The 22758-nt window shown below is 36.4% G+C and overlaps 1 protein-coding gene across 5 annotated transcripts in view; it reads right to left on the bottom strand.

Annotated features, from left to right (window-relative positions):
• CEP112 (centrosomal protein 112) overlaps nt 1–22758 on the bottom strand; it is a 437815-nt gene that overhangs the window by 412692 nt on the left and 2365 nt on the right. For all 5 annotated transcript variants that reach the window (XM_027625475.1, XM_027625473.2, XM_027625474.2 and 2 more), the window contains exons 2-4: nt 19412–19525; nt 16417–16607; nt 14013–14185 (exon numbers count right to left, since the gene is read on the bottom strand). In XM_027625475.1, the coding sequence (XP_027481276.1) occupies nt 14013–14185; nt 16417–16607; nt 19412–19517 (470 nt within the window). In that variant the 5' untranslated portion in view covers nt 19518–19525. The remainder of the gene's footprint in view (nt 1–14012; nt 14186–16416; nt 16608–19411; nt 19526–22758) is intronic.

Below are 22758 nucleotides of genomic sequence, written 5' to 3'. Positions count from 1 at the left end.
CTATGCCATACAGATTCTCTCAATCAAACAGTCTCTAGAAAGGTTATGGTCATTGTCCCTCAATCTTCTCAGAAGCAACCAATGTGGAAAGGGAATCTCAATGAGATTTTTTTTTTTTTTTTTTTTTTTTAAGATTTTATTTATTTATTTGAGAGAGAGAATGAGATAGAGAGAGCATGAGAGAGGGGAGGGTCAGAGGGCGAAGCAGGCTCCCCGCGAGCAGGGAGCCCGATGTGGGACTCGATCCCGGGACTCCAGGATCATGACCTGAGCCGAAGGCAGTGGCCTAACCAACTGAGCCACCCAGGCGCCCCGGGAATCTCAATGAGATTAATATATGTGGCTTTTGTCTAATGGAATGAACATGAATGAGATGTACAGGAGGTCTACAAAGTTTTTGAGAAAATTATATCAGAGAGAGAGAGACTTCTCTCCTGGACTGAAAAGATAGAGTACAAAATGAAAAGGGGCCACTGGACCCCCAAAATTCTGGAAGGAAGCAGCTCGAGAAAACTACTCAGCTGCAAATACATGCTATCTTTCATGAAAAAGGAAGAACTCAGATGATGGAATCAAAAACCTAGTGGGAGGAGCCAAGAGCCATGGAATATCATTCCCAGGTCTTAAGCCTTAATTAAGGAATTTTTAATATTTGTCCAACTGGATTTCAGAATTGCTATGGACCAGTGACTACTTTTTGTCTCTTATTATTCTCCTTTTTAGAAATGACTATAGTGATTATTGTAGTTGGGTGTGTGGGGAGCAGGTAACTATTAAAACAGAGATTTCTTCAAAGAAGATATACGAATGGCCATTAAGCACATGAAAAGATGCTCAGCATAACTAGTTATTAGGGGAATACAAATTAAAACCATAATGCAATACCACTACATGCCCATTAAAATGACCAAAATCAAAAACACTGATAATACCAAGAGTTGAGGATGTGAAAAAACTGAAACACTCACACATTGCTAGTGGGGATGTAAAACGGTACTGCCACATTGGAACATAGCTTGATATTTCCCTTAAAAAGTTAACTATACACTTATCATACAACCCACGGCTAGATATCTACCCAAAAGAAATGAAAAACACGTGTTCAAACAAAAATTTGCAAAATGAACATCCACAGCAGCATTATTCATAATAAACTATAGATACATGCAACATGAACTTCAATAACACACTAAGGGCACCTGGGTGGCTCAGTAGGTTAAGCGGCTGCCTTCGACTCAGGTCATGATCCCAGGGTCCTGGGATCAAGCCCCATATCGGGCTCCTGCTCAGTGGGAAGTCTGCATCTCTCTCTCCCTCTGCTGCTCCCCCTGCTTGTACTCTCTTACTTGCACTCTCTGTCTCTCAAATGAAATCTTTAAAAAATAATAATAACACACTAAGTGAAAGAACCAGATGCATAAGACTACATAGTTTATGATTCCACTCATATGAAATTTCTAAAAAAGGCAAAACTATTGGGACAAAAAGCAGATCACTGCTTGCCTGGGCCTTGGGCTGTAATTCCTATTAATTCTTCCCAAACTGATCTACAAACTCAATACATTCCCAATCAGAATCTCGATGGAGGGGTGTGCGTGCGTGCGTGTGTGTGCGTGTGTGTGTGTGTGTGTGTGTAAACTGGCAAGCTATTTAAAAAACTTAAATGAGAATGTAAAGAACCAAGAAGAGCATACGCTATACTAAAAATCAAGATTTATTCCAAAGCTACAGTAATTAAGGCAGCATAGAATAGCACACAGATAGACAAACAGACCAATGGAGGAGGTAAGAGTCCAGAAACAAACCCACACAAATAAGATTTCCTAGTTTACAATAATGATGCCAACTACAGGAATGAGGAAAGAATGGCTTTTTTTTTTCTTAAGACGCTGGATCAAATGGCTATCTGCCATCCTGGGCCAGTGGCAGCAGAGTGTGGCAGGGAGCCCTACCTCACTTCATACGTAAAAATCAATTCCAGTGTAGCACATGCCTAAACTAGAAGGATAAAAATAGAAAGCTTCTAGAAGCTAACATAGGCAAGTATCTCCATGATCCTGGGATAGGTAAGGCAAGAAATCTTAAACAGGACACACAAAAAACAAGCACAAACAATATCAGAGACAAGTAACAAAACTATGTTATACTTTAATACCCTCAACAGAACACACAGTGAAAGTAGGAGAAGATATTTGCCATACATATATCAACAATTTGTATACAGAATATGTAAAGAATTATGACAAATCAATATAGAAAAGACTGAAAACCATTTTTCATTAAAAAATGAAAGGAACTTCACCAGATGGCCAAAAAGCATGGGGAAAAGTGCTCGATGTCATTAGTCATGATGGAAAATGCAAGTTAAAACACCATACTAGAATTGCTAAAACTAAAAGATACTGACAAATCAAGTGCTGGGAAAGATGGGGAGCCACAGACTCTGAGGTCCTACCATGGAAATGTAAATTGCTATAACCATTTGGGAAAATTCTTTGGCAGTATCTACTGTAATTACACTTCCAAGTCAACATAGTGTACATACGTGCACTAAAAGACACGTAAAAGAATGTTCACAGCAGAATTATTTATAATAGCCAAAACCTGGAAAAAACCCAAATGCCCAATAACAGTAGAATGGATATATAAATGTGATATATTCACACAGTAGTAAAATTTAAAAAAAAATAATAATCCACTGCTAAATGCAACAACATGCATCAATCTCCCAACATAATGTTGAGCCAATGAAGCTAGAAAAAAATGAACATACTTTATGAATCAGAAACAGTTAAAACTAATCTATGGTGATATAATGCAGAATAGTGGTTACTTCAGGGGGGATGATAAATGACTGGGAAGGAGCAAGACAGAGGTTTCTGAAGAGAGCTGGTGATAGTCTCTATCTTGATTTAAAAGGTGGTTATATAAAGGTATTCATTTTGTAAAACTTCATCGAGCTTGAGATTGTGTGTCTTGTTGTATGTTACATGTTGATTTTAAAAGTTTGCCACAAAGATTGAACTACAGCCACATTTATTAACATGGATGAATCTGAGAAATATAATGAGAAAAAGAAGTTTCAAAATAATATATAAAGTATGGTTCCACTTATAAAACGTTCAAAAAAATTAAAAAGCAAAGAAATGATTAACACAAAAGACAGGAAAATGATCCTCTCAGAAGATGGGAAGAGGAGCCAAGAGGGAAGGACACCCAAAGGTCTCCTGGAGTACTATAACATGCTATTTCTTGGGTGGGCCAAAAGTATAGGGATGTTTATTTTGTAATTGTTCTTTAAAGTGTACCTGTATATTTTCATACACTTTTTACATGTATGCTATTTTTACAGTTGTAAAATATCACAAGATTAATACAACTCCTACACAACTACTGCATTATAGATGATCAGAAAATTAAAGCAAGAACTAACTAGATTTCACGTCTTTGCATTCATCTGAGCAGCGGGTAATGTTATACACCATCTGAGGAATTGTCTTAAGGTATTGCTAAATACAAATGAAACATAAAAATAAATAGCAACAATTAATAATGCAGTAAACTATCAAATAACACTGAAAATAAGAAAATAAAAGTAACTTTCAATGATCCACAACATATTTATTTTAATTTTTCAAAGGGAACTTTATTAGGAATAAAAAGTAAAACTAAACGAAAAAATTAGATGTCTGACAAAACTAAAAAATGACCAGAGATTCATAAACTTAAGACTTCATGTTTTCCCCATTTCCTACCTTAAAATAACACATGTAATTTTAAAAATTAAAAGTAAAAACCATCTTTAAAAGTCATACAATTAAGTCAACATTTATTAATAGATCTCTGGTTTAACAGTACAACACTTAGAGAGTATTTTAATTCCCTTAAAATTAAGTTTTACAGTAATATACTTGGCTTACTGTTATCCTTTTTTATTAAAAGAACAATCAAAACTGTTCAATATCACGATCTCACAAAAAGAAACTTGCCTGTGAAATAAAAAGATGCTATAACAAAGCCCCACTCACTAAAAATTTTTTTAAAAAGTGACTACCTTTGTCAAAAATCTGACTCACTAAAAAAAAAAAAAAAAATGCCTAAGAGAAAAGCAAGGCCATTCTTTTCAAAGCAATTCTATCTCAGTCACAATTTGTTGCCACTTCCTTGCCTTGGTAAACACCGAAGAATGATATTTAATTAGTACATGAATGTTGAAAGTTAATGAGTAGTTAAGTGGTTTTATGACAGTGAAATGTTATGCTTTATTGAATACCCTAAGAAACAAGTTTTCATTCTTCATTTATATAGCATACTTATTTCTAGAGCTCAAGGTTAAATGGCCAATTTATCAAAAATATCGAATTAATCAGATATAATCCATCCTAAGTGTTCTATCCAAACAAAATGGAAAAAAAAACTAATTTAAGAAAAATGATTAATTTTTCCTTCTTTCAAAAATATTTATTCCCAAGAGCTCCTCTGAAACCTGAGACTGAAAGAAAAGCAACTAGGTGTTGATCATGGGTGATTATCATCAAAGAAGAGATACCTGTGAAATTACCAGGAAGCACAGAAAAAAGGTCTCCTCTGGAGCGGAGGCAGTTTATATGCACCAACACCCAACTCCTAGTTCCTATCTGCATCCCACTGCCCTACCTAGACGGCAGCTCTCTACTAGTAGGTCAGGTTTTACGATGGCCCTGCCGAAGACCCAGGTCTATAGCTCTAAGCCCAATACAGCAGCCTCTAAATCACATATGGCTATTTAAATTAATTACCATGTAAAATTCAGCTTCTCCGTCACACTAGTCACATTTCAAGTGCTTAGTGGTCATATGTGAATAGTGGCTACTATGTTGGACAGCACAGCCATAGACCATTTCTATGCAGAAAGTTCTAGTGGACGGAGCTGCTGCAGAATATATCTTTGCCCAAACAGCGGGGCTATTCGTAACTATAATGAATGTACTTAGTGAACATTTAAGGATGTTTTACTATGTGTAATCCCAACCATATTTATTTATGCCAGTGGATATAAAGAATCCCTAGGAAGGAAAGGTACTGATCAGCTCCCCCATATATTCATCTAATGATTTAGGAGCAGGGGCTATTTATACTATTAATGTCATTTACATATAAAAATAGAGCCAAAAAAAAAAAATAGAGCCTAACAAAGTAAAAAGATTTTTTTTGTGGTTTTCTAAGTATCCAGACTAAAAAATTACATCATTATTTTTAAAGTGAAAAATGTTTTTTTCACATAGATCAGTATCTCAATCACAATCACATTTTCATTATACTTGATCGCCATCTGCTGGTCATATTAGTAAACTGCACAAGCAAATGAAACGCTAGCTGTAAACAGGGAGACATTTTTAAAGGACATACATAGTCCCAGCTTTTTGCTGCAATGCATTCCTGGAAAACCACATCATAAAGAGGATCATTGTAAAACAAATCATATTTTCCATAAGGGCAGGGTTATAATTAGATTCTTCATTCCAAACTAAAATCTGGCATCAAATAACCCATGGAAGATCTCATTAAAGCAAGATGCAAAAATTATAGTCCTCTATAATCACTTAAAATAGGATAATTATTCTCCAAGTCTTATAGGTTCTTATAGGTATGAACAAATTTATCATTTAGAGGACACAACATAAATTAAAAGATAAAACTTTAATTCATTTAAAGATAACCTAAATCTAATATGGTAAAAGTAATATACAATAAATAATAATTCTGTTTGCACACTCCTAGAATTTTTATGTAATCTAGATGGTAGCTCTTTATAAAATGGCATCTAAAGAAATCCAAACCAATGCCTTCTTTTTCATGAACAAAGTCCTCTAAAATAAGCAGAATCCATGTGTTTCTTCCACTGGGAAGCAGGCTGATTCATCTTTACTCCCCTCCACCCTCTCCTAACCCATAACTCTCAAGCAAAGTTTCAAGTAAAAATAGTACGTGGTATTAAAGCATTCTTTTTTATCTTTTCTATCCTAGCCCCAACTTCATTTTGGTGATAAGCTACCAAACCACATCATACTTCACTGAGAAGTCATAAAAATAATTACAAGCCATTAAAAAGAAGCTTCAAAACATTTTTCACAGAATCATTAGAATACAACTTATTATCTTTGTGTTCTGTGTTTGGGATAATGCACAAAAAGAAGAGACAACATGAACTTATGTCTATTACTTAGGCAGCTTCTAATTCAGGGTATGGCCAAATGCAAAAAAAAAAAAAAAAAAGTGGGGTGTGGGGCCAGCTACATTGTATTCCTTCCATCTGAGGGGAAAGGGATTTGCTGAGTTACCTAAATAAAGATTCCTTCGAAGCCCCTTTTAAAATACTCTTACCCTCTTTATTCTGAGTGTGCATGATTCATACTTACAATGAGAACCTTTCTGCATAGCCATTAATTTATTTTTCTCAAGAACACAATGATTTTTAGTAACTCAAAATAATTGACCAATGGATTTTAAGATATCCTTTAGGAAGATTAGATAATTAGAGAAGCAAAAGAATGGTCAAACAAACTAACAAGCAAGCCCCTGCAGGAACTATTAAAATCCCAGTCACCATGCCAATGATGGTGGCCACAACAGCTAACACTTTCCCACGTCCCATGTCAGAGGCTCTAGATCTCCATTTTACAAATGATGAAACCAGGCTTTAGGGAAATTAAGTAACTTGCCTGAGGACACATGGTTGCCAAGTGTCAGAAGTGAGATTTGAACAAAGGCAAACTGCCTCATTTCAGCTCAACCTAGAAATAACCAAGAACAAAGGCACAGGTCGCCCAGGTCTGCTGAGGCAGCTCAAGTGTTCGGGAAAAAGATGGATCAAAGTGGAATTTCCATATTTGCTGCAAAAAGTACTCATGCCTACATGGTAGACTAAAAAGAACATGAGGTCTGGAATCATCAAGACCTAGGTTCTGAAACTGGATCCATAACTGGGAAAGTGGCACGACCTTACTGAAGCTGTTACCTCATCTATAAATACAAAGGGCCATCACGTCAACCTCACAGAACTGTAGAAAGGATGCGATAAGTTATAAAAGATTTCTAGAATAGTATCTGGCATACAGTAGATGCTCCATAAATGGTACAACTTGTCCCACTTGATTTCTGTTTTAACAAACTAGAAATACAAGTGAAATCCACAAGTATTTATTTATTGGGAAAACTTCATTCTTATGTTTAAACTTGCATATTTGTTTCTTATAGTTAAATGTGCATCACTAATGTTAATGATGTGTATGCCCAAACATCTTAAGAAGATGATATTTTGGAGGGCAACTTAACAGAATCTATCAAAAAATAAGTGTGTAGACTATTAAAAATAACACACATGTACAAAATAAAAGTTTTTAACTTTCCACACTTGACTAGTCCCACACTCTAAAGGTAAAACTGCTTCAAATGTGGCACCCAGAAATATCCCTTACACATGTACAGATATGTATCCACATATCCTCTTTAAAATATACATACACACACATGCGTGGAAGCTTACTATACTTTTATATACTTCTTTTAAACTTTATATATCTTAGAGATCTCTCCATACTAGCCCATACAGATTTTTGTTACCAACGCACAAGATGTTGTACCTACTAATAATCCCACCAATAGTTTATCCATTAAATTTGTTAATGCACCTAGCTACTGAAACAGCGATTTCTTTTCTGGGCATCAGTAATAGTCCAAAATACATGCAGTTGCATAATGATATACGTACCAAAATGTTAACTAAAGCATTCTTTATAACAATAAAGAATTAAAAGCAACAGAGACAGGTTAAATTATAGTAAATCCACCCTATGGATTATGATCTGTAATTAAAAAGACTACACAGACTATACGACACAGGTTCAGACATGGTTAAGTGGCAAGAGAGCAAGTCTCAGAACAGTACATACAGTATAAACTAACATAACTTTTTAATTACATTTGTGTGGCTATGTGTCTACCATAGAATGACACACACCAAATTGCTGATGACTACTACATCCCATGAGGCAAGGGGAATAGGGGGACATGGAGAGGACTGACTTTTTACTCCACATATTTCTACATTGAGGTTTTCACAAGAAGCAGGTATTGTATATAGTTTGTATAATTTCCTAAAATGAGGATAAAAACTGTATTAGTCATCTATTGCTGCCTAACAAATTACCACAAACTGAAGAGTTTAAACAACACATGTATACTTCACATATGTTCTCATAGTTTCTGTGGGTCAGAAGTGTAAGTACAGCTGAGCTGGGTCCTCTGCTTAGGGCCATACGAGGCTGCCATCAGGTTTGCCCAGAGCGGGGTTCTCATCTGGAGGCTCTACTGGGGAAGGATCCACTTGCCCCGCTCGCATGGTTGTCAGCAGCATTCAATTCCTTATAGCTAGAGAATTCATGGCAGCCTGCTTCTTCAAAGCCAGCAAGGAAAACACAGCAAGACTCTAGAGCCAGTCCACTGGCAGGACAGAGTCTTACATATCATAATGTAATCATGGATGGGACATCCCAACACCATTGCCATATTCTGTTAGTTAGAAACAAGTCACAGGTCCTGCCCACACCCATGAAGTAGTGTTTATACAAGACTGTGAACACCCAGAGGAGGACCATGGAGCCACCTGAAAGTCTGTCTGCCACAAAGATAATTATGGTCTTTACCAGATCACAGTGGTAAGTATCTGAAGGATGACCAGGAAGCTATATATGGATACAGCTCATCGTTGCAGAACTAAATGAAATCAGCCAAACTGCACAGGGATGAGATCTAAGTCTATGGTCTCATGAGTAACATTTTGTAAAACCATGCTCCAAACTCAAATATAAGTAAAATATTTCACTGTCAAGAAAATAAGCAGGTATTTGACATTTAAATGCAGTTATCGATCTCTAAAAAAATAGCAAAATGATTTGAAAAGTGGTTTTTCTAAAAGAAAACATAGGTAACAACCTAAACTTAAACCAAGAAATATGAAAAAGGAAAGCAAAAAGTAAAACCAGGATGGAACTAGCTATGTGTCAAAGCCGTCTGATGTGAAATGCTAAGTTTACTAGTGTATGATGTGTATTTGGTTGGGGGGGGGGAAGCACGAGAATAAGCATGACAGACTATAACCTCATACTACTTCCAACATGTTTAGAATGAAGCTACACCCCATATCCTACAGGAAGAATAAAGGTAAAGGAAAGGTGCCACCTCTACTGAATAGGGAGGCCTAACAAAGAGGCTTCAAAAGGGCTCTGCATCTTTAATAATATGAAAAGGCTAGGACACAAACAGCATAATCTAAAATGCCATTAGAAATACTTCACATACAAAAAGGTCTAAGTAAAGCAGGATTTTATAAAGTGATCAAAAAAGAAACACTAAGGGGGAATATCTTTTAAGATTAAAGAGGTTTTTCAAAGGACAAGTTGAAGTGGTTGTAAAATTTATGAGGCAGCATTAAACTTCAGTTCTAAGTAACAATAAATTATTCACTATAAAAACATACATGTGTCAAATATTATAAGTCTCTTAAACTTTTTAAAACAATTTCTTACAGAACTGATTAGATGTATTAGGTCAACACTAGCAGATACTAACTTTTTCATTAGCACAGTATGACCACTCCGTAAAGGAGCAACTTTAGGGAAATGAAGACAGACCATCAGTAGACTCTTCACCACCACTTCTGATCTCATCTCACACATTATGTATTTGGCTTTTAAATCAACTGTATGGCCCTTAGCTAAAGTAAAAGTCAGTTTTATTTTTTAAATGCCTTCATGTATATAAAATTACAAATACCTGTTAATTCATGTACATGTGGATTAGAATTTTAAATCAAATTAAAACTTGAAAATAGATTGAATTAGATTAAGAGAAAAACAGAAGAATAGTTATTCTGAGAAGTTTTGTTTTTATAGCACTAACTGGCCCTTAGCCTTCATGGTATTCTGACACTTGACCAGAAAGATATTTCAGTATATCTTTTCCCAGCTCACTGTCTTTCTATTCCTCGTGGTATGTGAAAGGCATCTCTATAGCCTATATCCACACTTCTCTTAACTTCTTCTAAAATGTATCCTTTCCTCAACTTGTCCTGAAAGTTTTTTTTTTTAATCCTCATGGGCCATTCTCTCTGTCACAATCTAGCTGTCTCTAAAGGTTTCTGTACATATTAAGTATGTGGCAGTGCCTAACACAATTCATTCATTCATACATGTAAGCATTCAACAAATATAAATATTTATGGAGTTCCCAAAAGGTTCCTGCCCAGCGCTAGGTGCTGGAAACATAGTGCAAATAGGAAAAGCACAGTCCCTGCCTCATGACATTTACAATCTAGCACAGAGGACAGATATGGAAACTTTGCACATCATGAGTGCAACAAGGAAACACAAAGTCCCTAAAACAGACCTGGGGTGTCAAGTAAGACTTTTTTGAATTGCGAGATCTGAAGGACAGAGAAGGACCAAAGGACTGCCTGCTTTTCCCATCAATTATGTATTATATAACTGATAGCTAATGCCTCGTATCTGAATAACTGGCATTACATGCCATTTTAATTACAGGTGAGCAACAAAGAAAAAGAAGTTATATGTTAAAATTGTGGAGATTTTACTATGGTATCATTTTCCAGAGAAGTCACTGAGTAATATTTGAAGAATATTCTATGTTTTCTTAAACTTCATCCTCTGTTCCAAGGGAGAAAAGCCCACTCACCTGGACTCCATGAGATCTCAAATCTATTTTCTACCCTAAACCTTAATTTTACACACATCTCAATCTTCATAAATATCCCCACAACTACACATAACCACTATATAGAAATTATCCATGCACCTAACTCTCTTCCCTACTTATCTGAAACAACCATTAGAAATCCAGTGTCTGTCTCTGAAGAAGACATACAAATGGCTAACAGACACATGAAAAAATGTTCATCATCATTAGCCATCAAGGAAAGCCTGGTGATGGGTATTAAAGAGGGCACGTACTGCATGGAGCAATAGGTGTTACACGCAAATAAGGAATCATGGAACACTACATCAAAAACTAATGATGTAATGTATGGTGATTAACATAATTAAATAACATTTTAAAAAATTAATTAATTTTAAAAAGCCATTATATAAGTTATAAAAAAAACCACATTGAGATACCACCTTACACCAGTTAGAATGGCAAAAATGAACAGGGAAAGAAACAACAAATGTTGGAGAGGTTGTGGAGAAAGGGGAACCCTCTTACACTGTTGGTGGGAATGCAAGTTGGTACAGCCACTTTGGGAAACAGTGTGGAAGTGCCTCAAAAAATTAAATATAGAGCTACCCTATGACCCAGCAACTGCACTCCTGGATATTTACCCCAAAGACACAGATGTAGTGAAAAGAAGGGCCATATGCACCCCGATGTTCATAGCAGCAATGTCCGCAATAGCCAAACTGGAAAGAGCCGAGAGGCCCTTCAACAGATGGATGGATAAAGAAGATGTGGTCCATACATACAATGGAATATTACTCAGCCATCAGAAAGGATGAATACCCAACTTTTACATCAACATGGATGGGACTGGAGGAGATGATGCTAAGTGAAATAAGTCAAGCAGAGAAAGTCAATTATCATATGGTGTCACTTATTTGTGGAACATAAGGAACAGCCTGGAGGACATTAGGAGAAGGAAGGGAAAAATGAAGGGGGGGGAATTGGAGGGAGAGATGAACCATGAGAGACTGTGGACTCTGAGAAACAAACTGCAGGTTTTACAGGGGAGGGGGGAGGGGGGATGGGTTAGCCCAGTGATGGGTATTAAGGGGGGCAACATACTGCATGGAGCACTGGGTGTTATATGAAAACAATGGATCGTGGATCACCACATCAAAAACTAATGATGTATTATATGCTGATTTACATAATATAATAAAATTAAATTTAAAAAAAAAATCCAGTGTCTGTAGGATCTGGGTAACAACTGAGTGATTATGCTGCCAGATGTAGGGGTAGTCTTCACTTCTACAAAGATGCAGTCTCTCTCCTCTTTTTGAGTCATATGATCCCTCTCCATCTACCTTTCTTCTTTCCACTTGTGACAGAATGTAAAAATGTGAATAGAAACACTTCTTTCACCTCTCAACCCTTCTTCTTAAAAGGGAAAAAAAGCTCATACTCAACAAGAGATGCAACCGACCTCAAAATTAGTGTCAAAAATGAGCAGCAAATAGTGAAGGCATGCTGCATTAGGAGAGTAACCAAATATTACTTATCCCCAATCTATGGCTGTCTTCTGCAAAAACAGCTGGGTCTCCAGTTTTTTAAACAGTCCAAAAAAATTAGGTGTTTATATGAAATTCCCCAATTATTAATTTTTAATAACTCATTCAAAAATCTTTAAAGACACTATATAAGTCAAACAAAACAAATCTATCCACATGATTCATTCAGTCCAAGATCACCAGTTTCCAACCTCTGCTCAGCTCCAAGACATGGGAAACTAGTTCACCTTTATACCATAATCTCCATATTCATTACCTAGAAAGGAATACAGCTTTTAGTTGGACACTCAAGAAATGTTTTGGCAAACACCTAACCAAGAATTGTGTTTTTCTTTGTATGCAGACCACAATCTCTTTACACCTCCATTTAGCTGCTATAAAGCTAACAAAAATTCCACAATAACACCTCCTCTATTTTTAAATCTCCCGTGACTGCAAAAAATAAGTATCTAACACCACCTGCTATTGACTCATCTATTCACTTCTCTTTAATCTTCTGAACATATCCTTAATTCTACCACCTCTTCCTTTTTTGCCTCTCCGTTTCCCCTTTCTAATAAAAAAAATTTCATTCACGTGGACTGGATCTCTTGCAGTATGTTCATCTCTCTGCTCTTTTCCATCATAATACCTGAGGTCTGAAAAACCTATAACCAGACTACATCAACCATGAAGACATTTCAAATTACTAATAACATTTCTCTATCTGATTAAGGAATAAACCAAAAAAATTATAGTAAAAAAGATTACACTGTTAACCAAATCAAATTCCAAAAAATTAAAACTAGCAAGCGAATGGTGAGGAGTGAAGTACATAATATGGTCCATGTCAATTGCTACTGTCCAATATTTTAACATTTCAGAAAACGATGAAAGTTAAATTCAAAATTTGATAAAAGCCCAATGTAAATCTATTCCTCCTAAAGGCCAAAAGTTATACTGCAACAATAATAAACTTTTTGTGTATTTGAAAAGCTTAAGTTTATTTTTATTTGCACTAAAAATCCTATTTAAGTTTAGTGCTTTAGTGAGAAAACACAACTGAATGAGGTTTACCTTTACATTCATTATTTTATTAAATCAAAACAAATATTGTTCAACGAGAGAAAAAGAAGAGAAATTCAAGCATAAGCTTCAAGATGAATATGCAGGATGTTATATTTTGTTGAAGTCATTAATAATGTTCTTAATTCATGCTTATCATGAAGGAAAACAAAGAAGTTACTTAAAGGTTCTCAGACACTACCTTCCAAGTAATGGGATATATATATATATATTTAACAGATACCCAAAAAGTGGTTAAAACTAAAACAGAATCTTGGGGCGCCTGGGTGGCTCAGTCATTAAGCGTCTGCCTTCGGCTCAGGTCATGATCCCAAGGTCCTGGGATTGAGTCCCACATCGGGCTCCCTGCTCAGCAGGAAGCCTGCTTCTCCCTCTCCCACTCCCCCTGCTTGTGTTCCCTCTCTCACTGTCGCTCTGTCAAATGGATAAATAAGTCTTTAAAAAAAAAAAAAAAAGTAACAGAATCTTGAATATATCGTAAATATTAAAGCAAAACTGTTATTTTTCCTACCTGACATCCCTTGACAGCCCTCAACTTTAATGAAATTATAAAGTAAACCAACTACTTACCATTAAAAAAAACCCACAAGGAAAAACAACATATGAACCAGATCTGAAGACAGGTTAAATGATGAATCACGTTTAAATCCCATTTTCATAGCATACCTGTGTACATCAGTTGGTGACTGCACCAAAGAGTAATCTTCTCCGGAAGAAAGCTTCCATGATTCATTTAATCTGTGTTCACTGGTCCCCAGTTCACCCATTACCCAGTCTGGTAATCCTTCCGGGCTTGAACCTTTTGCTCGTGCTGGATTTGGTTCATCAAAATAGATGGACTGATTTTTTAAAAATTAGAAAAATTATTCTTTCAAAATGTACTATAATGAAATAGTTAAAATTTCCACTAAGTTTCAAGTCTGGTAACAGCCTTTCAAATACTCAAATTCAATTACATAAAAAATGCATAATGAATTATGAAATATTAAGATACATAAAATGGATAACATTTTACATTTTAGTTATGCTTTGCTATATAAGAAATCTGATAAATGATAAAAATTACATAACAGATAAATCTGATAATTATTTGTATTATAAAAAAATATAGCTTTATAAAAAGATAAATGGACCCATGATTTCACTCATATGTGGAATTTAAGAAACAAAACGAACAAAGAAAAAAGGAGGCAAACCAAAAAAAAAAAAAAAAAAGAACAAAAAACAGACCCTTAACTATAGAGAACAAACTGTTAGTTATCAGAGGGCAGGTGGGTGGGGGATGGGTGAAATTGGTGATGGGGATTAAGAGCACACGTATCACGATGAGCACCGAGTGATGGGTAGAATTGTTGAATCACTATATTGTGTATCTGAAACTAATATAATGCTGTAATTTAACTATACTAGAATTAAAATAAAAAATAATAAAAAAATACACGTAGGAGTGAAATGCATGAAAACTTACAGCACAAAGGAGAGGAAATGTTATCAGTTTCTGCCATAATTCATAAACTGGTGTAATACTTTCGAAGGTAAACTGCCATAAATTAAAGATGCAATTTGTAAGCCCTAAGGCAACTACTAAAAAGGAGAGATACAGCTAGCAAACGGATAGTGAAGATGAAATGGAATACTAGAAATGCCCAATTTAAAAAAAAAAAAGATAAACAGAAAAATTCTTTTTAAATCATGTGCTCTATTTCTTTCTGTGATCATTAATTACTCTGCACAGACACACAAAATCAGTGGGCAGAGAAACCACAATCCACAAAAATCAGAAACAGAAATTAGGAATCCCTTGATAAGGTAAAGGAGGAACAACAGAGGTGAAGACCTGGACTTTAGTTCTGGCCATGCCATAAACTAACCAGAAAATCCAAGATGAGTCCCTGGGCCTTCTCATTGTCATTATTTGTGAAAGCAAGCCTTTCCTATGATTCTGTGAAATGAGTATGAATGGGAAAACATGATGCAACACACCCATATCTCAACATCTGAATGTGTTTCAGACAATGTTCTACCTTTAGTCTTTAAAAAGAATGGCAGGAGCCCACTAATTGTTTTTCAAGTGAGCAGAGCTTCTTGACACACTTCTGAAGAAAACTCTGCATTAACCGGAAACTTCGGCAACAATTCTCTGAATCCCACCCAAAGAATCCTCAAGAGGGGTGCTCTCTAGGGAGAAGTGACACATGACCCTCGATCCCAAGTCAGACATGCACAGCAGTTTTATGAGATAGTCACTGCAAGGTTCAATCGAATATGTCAGGTGACTACTGCCCCGAAGACCACTGATGTGAAGCAAAATATACGGCTCGACTTTAACATACAATTGCCAACAGCATTACAACGTCTGGCATCTCTGCCTTGGACAAAATTATCATCCGTGTGCAGTGTGCCTCTTCACTGCATTTTGGTTTAAGTTATTTTTTTTAAATACATAAATATCCTAATAGCAACTACCAATACCAAGTACTCCAGTCGGATTTCTCAAGTATTCAAACACCACAAAAACCAAGGCATATTTCATGGTTACAAAGATCAAGACAGTGGCAATTCACCAATCAAACATAATTATAACTACCTTTGTAACAGCTGATTTTGATAGTGAAATTAAATGAAGTATAAACTCCAACTTACTATCATTTTATTAGAGTAGAAAGGAACTTTAGAAGTCACTCAATCCAACCTCTCATGAATTATTAAATAATGTATATGAAAGAGTTTAATAAACCAGAATTCACTGATATACATAAACTATGGTTAACGTTATCCAGTGAAAACTAGTGGGAAACTGAGGTTCAATATAAAAGAATTTACTTTCAGTTTTTCAGAAATACAGTAAAATATTGTGGGATGGCTAAATCAATACACAGAATCCCCATAAGACGAATATCTGATTTCTATTCAAAGTGGAAAAAAGTTAATTAGGAAGGAAAAAAAACAGTTTTAACTCTTATATTATCCAGGACTTATAACTTAATAATATAACCATTCCCAACTGCGATGATGAGTTGACATTTTTAAAGAAATGAAGCTAAGACACCTTTTGGTCAATGACACCTACCATGTACGAAGGTAAGGTTTTCAGTGTCCCTGGTTCAGGTCGGTGTGTAAAGGGGCCTTCAAGCACTCCGCGCTTCAGCATGTGCAGTAACAGTTTTGCATACAGGTTCCGATTCTTCCTGCCCATTACTCCTACACCTGTTCCTGAAGGCTCACACAGTTTTCTGATCCAAAGTGCACACCTCTGCCGTTCTAGAAATACATAAGAACCATTAGAAACTTGATTTTTCAGAAAATAAAACAGTGAAGACCTACAGAACATCTGCTTTGGTCTAGAGCAGGGGCCTGGTGAACGCTGTCTGTAAAGTGCCAGGCCGTCATCATTTTAGGCTTTGCGGCTAGCCAGTCTGTGACACGACGACTCGGCGCCACCACCATAACAGGAAAGCAGCCACACACCACGTGTAATCAAGTGGGCATCAGTATTTCCTAATAAAACTTTACAGAAAAGGCAGCAGGCTGGGTTTGGCCCTGGGAGGCTACAGTTCGCCAACCCGTGAAAAGTTTAACTTTTTCAGTTAATTAGTGATCGATCAGGCACGACAAATGCAAAGAAATATTTTCTCAAAAATAAAATCGCTGGATCACTATCAAATAATTTCTGAGATAAAATTTTGCTATAAAAACACCTCTAAGATAATTTTAGCTGTGTTGAAAAATCTGTCTATAATTCTAATCATACAAACCAAAGGAGAGCTGAAATGCAATCTTATTTAAGCATTTTAAACTTAACCTAAAATTAGATCTCAAATATTTTATTTACTAAGCTGATAAATTTCAGATTTGTAGTTGATTAATTTAGGGCTTTCTTTTAACCTCTCTAAAAATAATTGAGGGCTACTAACATGTAATTTAGCAAAATAATTATCCCCTTAAAAACTACCTTAAAATACAGTAGCTTAATCCGCATATAATGACCTATTGACTACCTCATCTGACCATGACACAGAATTGGTTTTAGGTCTCATGAAAACTATTTTGAATTAATCTTTTATCAGTCTAACTCAATTTGAGGATTATATAGCTAACATAAATCGTAAGTCTGCTTTAATCTCTTAGTTTCTAAAGGTCATATTCATTTATTGTTTTACCTACAAAAATTGCTAGGGCCGGATTTACCACTTTCATACCAGATTTATCACTACAGGTATGAGGGCTAACCTTTAAAGAACTTTTGTATTTTTAGCTTTGAAAATTATATAATCACAAAGCAAACTTCATCAACTATCGCATGTACTTTGAGGGGAAAAAAAGTGAAACAGATAAACTTAAGAAAACACTTTTTTCAAACTATGTATCTTCTATAAGCCTTGCAGCAAACTGAAATCTATATAATATCCTAATGGCCAGAACTTAGTACAATTTAGTTCATGAAAAGAATTCATTACTCTACTTAAAATACTGGGGAGAGCCATTATCAGAAGAAGCATTTAGCTATAAGAAGATATAAATTATCATCATTGTTCAGGCTCTTGATTGGGAAGTGAGTTCTGGAACATTCATTATGAATTAATTAAATAAAAGGGCAGGATATACCCATACTGAAAATAAGCCATGAACCAAAGATTACAATTAATCCAATTCTATGTACCTAACATCCATTTTTAAAAGAAAATGAAATATGAGGATAGTTTTTTTCAAATACATTTATAATGAGAAACTTTAATGCAAATTTGTCCTAATCAGCAGATCTAAGACAAAAAAAGAAAAAGGTAGTAAATATCAGAAGAGAGCACGGTATAGATATCATTAAATAGAAATACAATTAATGAAATAATATACAAACAATACAAATTATCATGAATGAGCCACAGGACATGAAATATACATCTTGAAGACTAGCAGAGGGAGAAAGAGGAGGTTACAGTCTCATGAGGCGAGAGGAGAGAGTAGAAAAAGAAGCTTGGAAGGAAGACCATGCCAAGCCATCCTGACTAAGAAAGGCTGCAGCCCCAGAACAGTGGGTGACCACAGAATGCATAACTCATACGCTACTCTCCCTTTTCCCAGTGCAGCAGCTCCCTGGAACAAATATCTAATATGGAGTTGGTTTCTCATTTTGAATATGGAGTTCACTTAGACACCTCAGGGAAACAGGGAACTTGGACAAAACTTGGGTAAAAGCCAGAGTTTCTTGGCCCCACTCCCCACCACCAAATCAGATTTATCTTTACAGCCTACCAGGGCTTAGAGAATCATCCTGGCCGCCCCCCCAAACTCTTTTCAATTGTTCTCTGATGCCTTAAATTATCTGAAAAGTCTTTGACTTGATACAAAGACTCTCATCCCATTATTAAACAGGCCAGGAATTGCAGACAAGATAAAAACAAAAACTCATTCACAATTGATTTCATTCAGTCAACCAATAAGCATATAAGACCAATAGATTTTTTTTCTACTTTGATAAATAAAACTGTCAGAGAACAGATAGATAGCAGGCTCCTGAAAGAGGAAGCACTTCAGGGAGGAAAGAGATGCAGGAAGAAACAGTTGTAGCTAACGTTGGAGATCCATGGGCTTTAAGCTCTTGATGTCTGAGACTAGTATCACAGTAAGATCTTTCCACAGTTTACTAGGATACTACCACTAAATTTCTATTTACCCTTGAATAGCTCAAAGCAAACAATTCTACATCAGCTTAAGATGAAACTGTGCTTAAAGAAATTTAGCTTTGGGGGGCGCCTGGGTGGCTCAGTAGGTTGAGCATCCCAACTCTTGGTTTCAACTCAGGTCATGATCTCAGGGTGGTGAGATGGAGCTCTGGGTCGGGCTCTGTGCTCAGCAAGGAGTCTGCTTGAGATTCTCTCTCTCCCTCTCCCCTTCCCCTTGCTCACACACACACTCTCTCTCTCTAATAAATTTTTAACCAAGAAAAAAAAAGAAAGAAGAAAGGAAGAAATTAAGCTTTCTTTTCACTGTGATAGTTCACTGGTTTGAAAAAATAATATAAAGAAAAAAATTAATCTTAAGAATCTAGTTTCCAAACATAATCTTACCTGACCTATGGGGTAATTTTAGAACGAAGGGCTTCATATCTACCACAAAGTGATCAAATTCTGCATCCAGCTTCTCCCATTTTTCTTCTTCACTTCCTATTTCCATAACTCAGTCTGTAAAAGATTTAAAATTAAAATATTAAGATCTGTCTGCTGAGAACTACGCAACTCTAATGAAAGAGGTCAAGGAAAACTCTTAGTGTTAAATAGTGTTATATACCCCCAAATTGATCTATAGATATATTGCAATTCTAGTCAAAATTCCAGCAGTATTCTTTGTAGATATGCACAAGCCGGTTCTAAAATTTATATAGAAATGTAAAGGAACTAGAATAGCAAAAACAATTCTGAAAAAAAAAAGAAAACCAAAATTGGAGAACTCAATTACCTGATCTTAAGATGTGCTATCAAACTAAGTAATCAAGACAATGTGGTATTGGTGAGGATAAGACACGCAGACATGGAGCCGACTAGAGTTCAGAAATTGACCGATGCAAGTATGGACAGCTGGTATTTGACAAAGGTGCAATTTATGGAGAAATGACAGGTTTTACAACAAATACACTGTAACAATTGGGCATCCATATGCAAAATAAATAAATAAACTTCAACCCAAACCTTACACTGTATGCAAAAATTGACTCAAAAAAATCAAAGACCTAAAGGTGTAAAATTTAAAACTATAATACTCTTAGAAGAAAACATAGGAGAAAATCTTCATGACCTTGGATTAGACAAGAATTTCTTAGATATGACACCAAAAGCACTCCCCATAAAACAAAAACTATTATATTGACCTTCACCAAAATAAAAAACTGCTCTGCAAAGGACTCCATTAAGGGATTGAAAAGATAAGCCACAGACTGGGAGAAAATATTTGTAAATCATATATCTCATTAAGGATTTATATGAAGAACATATAAAGAACTCTCAAAACTCAACCATAAGAAAACCAACCAACAAAAATAAATAGAAAAAAAAAAAGAGTCCTTTGCCAAAGAAAATATGCAAATGACAACTAAACAAATGAAAAGATGCTCAATGTCATTAATCATTAGGGAAATGCAAATTAAAATCACAATGAGATCTCACTATACCTATTAGGACAGCCAAAATAAAAAATACCAAATAATACCAAATGCTGGTGAGAACACTGAATAAGAACACTCACGAACTGCTGGGAGGAATGCAAAATGGCACAGCCACCCTAGAAAACAATTTATCAGTTTCTTACACAGTCCACATACCCTTACCATATATGACCCAGAAATCCCACTCTTAGGTACTTACTCAAGTGAAACAAAGTCTATAATCACACAAAAACCTGAATATAAGGCTTGTAGCAGTTTTTTCTCAGGTAATCACCAAACACAGGAAACAATCCAAATGTCCCTCACCTAGGGAATAAACAAACTATGGTGTATCCACACAACGAAGGAGTGCTCAGCAACAGAAAGCAATGAACTACTGACATACAGGGCATGGATAAACTTCAAATATATTACCCTGAGTGAAAGAAACCATTTTCAAAGGGCTACATACTCTAGCTATCCATTTATATGACATTCTAGAAAAGGCAAACAGTGTGAGTATAGAGAACAGATCAGTGGTTCACAGGGCTTAGCAGCTGGGGGACAGTCTGAATGCAAAGCAGGGGCACAAGGGAAGTACCGGAAATTGTTCTATATACCATTCGTATAGGTTATAAGATCCTATTCAATACATGTGTAAAAGTTCAATAAATTGTATACTAAAAAAGTGATTTTTAACTGTATGTAAATTCAAAATTTTTAACTCCCCTCAAAAAACTTAAAATATTAGCCCTCACATCTCTTCCAAATTAGCAAGAAAAACACTACCTATAAGAAGGTGAATCCCAAAAATCAACAGGTTTTGACGAACTTCCTTAAGCTAAAAATACATACACTTCCCTCAGTAAGACTGCGCTCCTGCGACGCCCTCCTTCATTCCCTCACAAAGGGTCCGCTGGAGAAAAATGGCGCTGCCTGCAGTCAGCTTCCCACCTTACCTGAACCCTCAGGTGTCCTTCACTATTTCCTCCTCCACAAAGAAGCTTCTAAGCTTCCGCCAGACATCTTAAAGCCCCTCAAACTGCTCTTGCCTCCCCTCATTCTCAGTTTTAAAAAATCTTACCTCCTGCTTCATGGGAAAAATAATAGTCAGGTGATGACACCCCAAAATGCTCTTCCCTCCACCTCTCAACTTACCTCTAGGAGAACAGAATACCTCCTTACCTCCTTTGCTTCTGTACCCGAAGCATTAACTGTCCTCTCTAATGCCAATATCAGTCACCTCCTCGCGGGTTCAAACTTTCCATCCCTGCGGCCTCCAGCCCCTCCACTGTTCCCATTCTCTAGCCCCCCTCTGAAGCCAATATATCAACAAATACTCGGAAATGTCTCAAATCCTGCCAGTGTCTGGCTTCTCACTGCCACTGTCTCAGAGAAAGCCCTTCCCACCACTCCCCTGCCCTCCAGCAACAGCCTGCCTCTCCACTGTCTGGTTTCCCTACTTCAGTCCCTGGTACCAGAGTAGGTTCCCTAAGTGCAAAGCTAAGCATATCACTCTCTATTTAAAAATCTCTCTGGACCACCTACTACATCAAGATACTATCTAAAGCCACGGTTAGGCTTACGAGTGCCTTTGCATTTGGAGCCCATCTCTCACCTCTCCCTACATACCCGCTGCCTAATACGTCCACCTGCCAAGGGCCGCATCTCTGCCAGTGACCTCTGCGCCATTCCAGCAACACTCCAAGCCCGGACATGTTTCCACATCCTCTCCACAGGCGGTTCCCTCTGCCTGCAGTGAGCTAAACACAGCTCAAATGGGACTTCTGAGGAAAGCCTGCCCCACTCGGCCTAGACTCCTGTGTTCTGTTCTCAGGGTGCCCTGCTCACACCTGTGCAGCAGCATTCACCGTGCTATTATTTTTTGTACACATCTTGTGTATTATTTACATGTCTTCCACCATCTGTGAGATGTTCCTGGAAGGCAGGGCCCATGACTTACACATCGTGGTGGGTACCTGGCACATTATGTGGCACGTTATTAGAAGCCAAAGAATTGATTCGTAAATAAATGCTAACAAAAGAGAAGAATGTCCCACTTTAACGTGAGACTAATCATTTTTTAGAAGATTCTGTTCTGAGTACCAAATAGATCTTCTAGAATAGAAATAGTATATGGCCTTAATTCTATTTACCCTAACTGGTCATCCTACCTTCTGCATCACAGTAGAAGAAACGTATTTTCAAATATAAGACTTGGTTAAGTCAAATTTTATTTAAATCCATTTTCTGATTGGTTAGTTGGCTTAGGGGTGT

Source organism: Zalophus californianus, chromosome 16 (assembly GCF_009762305.2).
Source record: "Zalophus californianus isolate mZalCal1 chromosome 16, mZalCal1.pri.v2, whole genome shotgun sequence".
NCBI classification, from domain to species: Eukaryota; Metazoa; Chordata; class Mammalia; order Carnivora; family Otariidae; genus Zalophus; species Zalophus californianus.
Note: the sequence above shows the minus strand (reverse complement) of the source record. Positions and strands in the feature narration are given on the sequence as shown.